Source organism: Malania oleifera, chromosome 1 (genome assembly GCF_029873635.1).
Source record: "Malania oleifera isolate guangnan ecotype guangnan chromosome 1, ASM2987363v1, whole genome shotgun sequence".
NCBI classification, from domain to species: Eukaryota; Viridiplantae; Streptophyta; class Magnoliopsida; order Santalales; family Ximeniaceae; genus Malania; species Malania oleifera.
This window is the reverse complement of record NC_080417.1, coordinates 70,831,747-70,836,349: the sequence shown is the minus strand read 5'-3', so window position 1 is coordinate 70,836,349 and position 4,603 is coordinate 70,831,747. Positions and strand designations below refer to the sequence as shown.

At 36.2% G+C, this 4,603-nt stretch overlaps 1 protein-coding gene across 1 annotated transcript; it reads right to left on the bottom strand.

Moving 5' to 3' along the window:
- Positions 1–300: 300 nt before the first annotated feature.
- On the bottom strand, positions 301–963 carry LOC131168079 (uncharacterized). Its single transcript, XM_058127315.1, has 2 exons — positions 861–963; positions 301–779 (listed from the first exon to the last, which is right to left on the bottom strand). The coding sequence occupies exons 1-2, from the start codon at positions 961–963 to the stop codon at positions 301–303; spliced, it is 582 nt and encodes a 193-aa protein (XP_057983298.1).
- Between the last annotated feature and the right edge of the window lie 3,640 nt (positions 964–4,603).

Here is a 4,603-nt window from a genome sequence, read left to right as displayed (position 1 = left end):
CCACTTGGTGCCATTGCAGTGTTCAATTTTCTGCTATGAACTTAGACCTTATGACAAATGGTATAATAGAACTTTGTATCTGTACTTTATAAAAATATGAATCTATTGTAGGTGTAAAATATTACTCCTGTATGGCCCTGCTCTAGGCAATTAATGATGCTATTATTATTATCTCCCAATCTCTCAAACAAATATTACCTTGCATGAGAGGATATCTTTCTGAGCTCATGAAACAAATATTAATGGAGATCATGAAGCAAGCAACATATGATCAACTTAGTACTAATCAAAACACTGCAGTTAAACCTCATTCACCTCCTGTGCCTCAGCCACAACTCTGTTGGCTTCCTTCACTTCCTTCAATTCCTTGGGCTCTTCAAGCTCAAACGCCGAGACTGAGAAGGTTCGGGACAGCCCAGCAGTGCTCTTGAAGGTGATTTTTCCGGTGGGTGGGTCATCAACATAGATATCTATCAGTGTGATCCAAATCAAGAGCTCCTTGGCCTTCACACCAGTCAGCTTCTTGATCCTACTGGTCTCAACATAAGCTATGACCACAGGCTCATAGGACACAAGCTTCCCAATCTTCTCAAACTTGTGGGTTATCTTCTTCTTCTGCTTTAGCCACACAAAGCCAGTTTCCTTGACATGCCCATATTCTTCTATGTTTTGTAAAGGCAAGAGGCCAGCGGGCAAGAGCATTTCCTTAAGCATGAGCTGTGACTTCTCTTGGCAGATCTCATGCCCATGATAAATCTCAGCATTGGCTCTTACATCTTCTTGTGACCAAAGCCATTACTGTGTTCCCTTTTCTTTCCTTTTGGGTACCTATTTTTTGTTTGCTGATTTCTCCTCCTCACTCCAGCTGGCTTTTGGGAGATGTGGTAGGAGGAGCCGCTGCTTTTGTAGTTGAGAAGCTACAGCTTTGTCCTTGTGTTTTCTAAGGAACTGCCAAAATGCCATCTGGGTTGGGCTTTGTTTGTCTCTCTCTCTCTCTCTCTCTCTCTCTCTCTCTCTCTCTCTCTCTCTCTCTTTTTACATGTCACTATTTTTTTGTAGTTGAATCAAACCCGAGTTTATACCATCAAGTGGCCCACCCAGCCTCGCTTTTACCACCGGACCTTGTGCTCGAGAAAAAATAATGTCACTATTGCTCTGACTCGATGTTCATCTGTCATTTTTGGTTATGTTCTCACAAATTTTTGAACTATTTCAAATAACTATTTTTTTTCCATTAATTTTTAAGAAATGGCATGACCCTATCTTTAAATAACCTTTAGATTTGAATTGTATTGGATTTGGATAAAATATAATATAAAATTTATTTAAATCCACCTAAATTCAAATCTAAGGTTTGAAATCTGCGCATTCAAATGCAGTATAACCTTATGTTTCAATAAATCTTAAATTTGGAGTTATATTAGATTTGGATAACATGTAATATAAAATTTTTTGTACAAATTCACCCATTTTAAATTTAAGTTGTAAAATATATTCTTCCAAACGTAGCATGAAGTGTTTTTGGAAGAATCAAGTTGTGTCATATCAGTGTAGAATGGAATTTCTTAATTGGATTGTACATATGATCATTAATGTAAAGAACAATATTGGTTGGTCATGAAGCCGTGGGTTCTTCTATGCTCAACTCCCAAACCCCAATGTTCAGCCAAATGCCACCTAAAATAAAATGAGACTAAAAAGTAGGATCCATCTCTATTAAGTATATGGTGCTCAAGTACACACACACACACACACACACACACACACACACACACATATATATGTATGTGTGTGTGTTTGTTTGTTTCCCATCATTTCTTGCTTTTCAGTTAAAGTTGGTTTTTTTGGTTAGAGGTTGATAAAAAATACATAATATGAAGACTCAAAATTAGTGATGGCAAGACAAATTGTGAGATGAATCTCTTATATTGGTTAAACATTTTTCTTAAATCCTGTGATTAGGTGATTTTATTTCATCTTTGAGGAGGTCTTGAGTTTAGATTTATATTGGACTTGAATAAAATGTAATTTCAAATTGCACTAAATTTGTCCTAATCCACTCAAATTCAAATTTAAAGTCTGAAATCTATGCTTTCAAATACAGCTTTAGAGTTAAATGTGCTTTGAATCCCTAAATTATTCAAAATGTTCTGCCTTAGTTATTGCAGTAACTATTTTCATAATCACTGAAATCCTAAATAAGTCGTGTCTTAAATTTTTGTTGCACATATAGCTTGTTTTAGTGAATTGGATAGGGAATCAAAAGGAAAAAAACTTACTTAAAAGACTAAGGGCCTTGTTTCTTCTTAATTTTCCTTAACTAATCATATATTTTTTTTCATTTTATTACAACACCTTCCTTCAGTTTCAACAAGTGAATCAGATCTAAGAATTTGATCTCATTGTTTCATGCACAGCTTCTTGGCAGCGACCGTGTTCCACTACTGTAGGCACTGCTGCAGGCACGGTGTAATTGTCCAAGTATATATCAATTTTTTTTTCTACTTGGCAATATAGGCTCACCTATGTGAGAACTGTGTAGTTTAATTAATGTTTATGATGTTATATTTACAACTTCAAGACTATCAAAACGTAAGCTTATTTTAGCCATGATACCTTCCATCTAACTGGTTAAATTAGCCATGATGCCTAATTTGCATTGTTGCTGTGTTTTTCATTCTTTGTATTAGTGTGTATTGATTGAGGGGTGGATTATTTCATCCTCTACAATCTGATGTTGATGTGGTTTATTTTTTATGCCTGTATATTTGCTACATAGTGATTTATTTTCAAAAATAGTATACTAATTTTTTTAACTTTCTTAATTTGTAGGGGTTTGCAACCGTGATAACTCTTGATATATATATATATATATATATATATCTATTTATGAAAGCAAGAATTGAACTCATATTGGATATATTGTGTGTCTTGCTAGTGCACTTACATGCCTCCATGACTTGTGCCTTCCACGTATTAAAATTTTACGTCATGAAATTTCTTAAGGGTGTTGCATTATATAACTGGTTCATTGATAATATGTGAAAATGCATATGAACTAGTTAGACTATATTTATGCTCAAACCTTCTTTTTGGTATCATATACCGTGTGTCTTTAACTTCAAAAGGTTTGTGTATATTTCTGGTCTAATCATGTTTGATATGTCATTCGAACTTCGTAATAACCAGTTATATTGTTTGCATGCTTAAATTGTTGAGGTTATCTTTGTCATTCTTTGAGCATAAGTATGACTATCATTCTCTTGAATAATTCAAAGATTATACCTCTAATCTATGCATTCCCCATATTGAACTGTTTGAGTAGCTTTGGATAAATTACTAGGAAATTTAAACTCAAACAGGTTACATATTATACAGGATTCATTTTTGGAAAGTCCAATTTACAAACGGCACTCCGCCGAAATTTTTCTAAATTTTTCCAAAAATTCCTCTTGTATAACTGTACTAATTACCCATGGCCTAGGGTGTTATTTTAAATGGCCCTTTTTGCTGTTGCCAAAAGGGGGAGATGGAAGGGGGCAAAAATAATGGGTTTGTTTTAATACATTAGATGCATATTGTGATGGGAGCCTTCAAAAAGGGGGAGATTGTTGACCTTATTGGTCACGCCCGGTTTTGATTATGACAAATACTCATTGTATCTAATGAGCGTTTGAGGTTTTGTGCAGGAACTAAGGGTAATAAGATCAAGATGTGCACAAAGCAAGAAAAGCTTGAAGAGAAGTTTATAATTCAGCATTGTAATATATTTATATTGGTCTGTAATAGTAAGTAGGCATTTAGTTTGTAATAAGCTCACACACATCACATGTATGATTTACTACGTAAGCTCAAACAAACCATGAATGAGAAAATGACCATAGAAAGACCTTAGGGTTTTCCCTTTCGGTCAAACTTCGATTGACCGACACTGGATTTTTTCGGTGTCTTCAAATTAGACTCCAAGTGCTCTAGGACACTCACACTTTCACATATATTTTTTAGGCACTTGAATAGGGCTTGTTTGTTTCAAAACAGGACCGAAATGCACACATGATGCACTTTCGGTCGACCAGCCAAGCCAGTATATTTTTGGCCTCGTCGATTGAAATTGGTCCGGGTCAACTGTTGACCAAGGCCCTGGTAGACCGAGCCCTTGCAGTTCATTTGACCCCGGTCGACCGAACCACCTGGGAGTCAACATTTTGACCTCCCGGTCGACCGACCACTTTTGTACTCCAACGACCTAGTCGACCGAAGGGTCCTCGGGAGAATTTCCAGCTGTCTGGTCGACCGAACCAGGTAGTTCAAAATGTCCTGGTTGACCGAAACTCAAAAAATTAGTAAATCGCCCTCGCCTGGTCGACCAAGACCTCAGTTTAATATCCCCCTGGTCGACTGAACCATTTGAGACTTGGTTGACCGAAACATTTTTGGTCGACCGGACCTCTCAGGTTGCTCCTATTTTTACCGCGGGTCAAATATTTTTAAACAGGGTTAAATTGATTTAAATGTCATTAATCTTTTCTAACAATACCCAATAGGTCCCAATGGTTATATTTCCTTTCATGGCTATATATATGTGATCATTTGCAAAGATTAA

Excerpts from the sequence above, each read along its gene's own strand:
- LOC131168079 (XM_058127315.1), bottom strand. The coding sequence starts at position 963 with ATGGCATTTTGGCAGTTCCTTAGAAAACACAAGGACAAAGCTGTAGCT. Across the intron at positions 780-860 it reads TCTCCCAAAAGCCAGCTGGA|AAGATGTAAGAGCCAATGCT; the intron begins GTGAGGAGGAGA and ends TTTGGTCACAAG.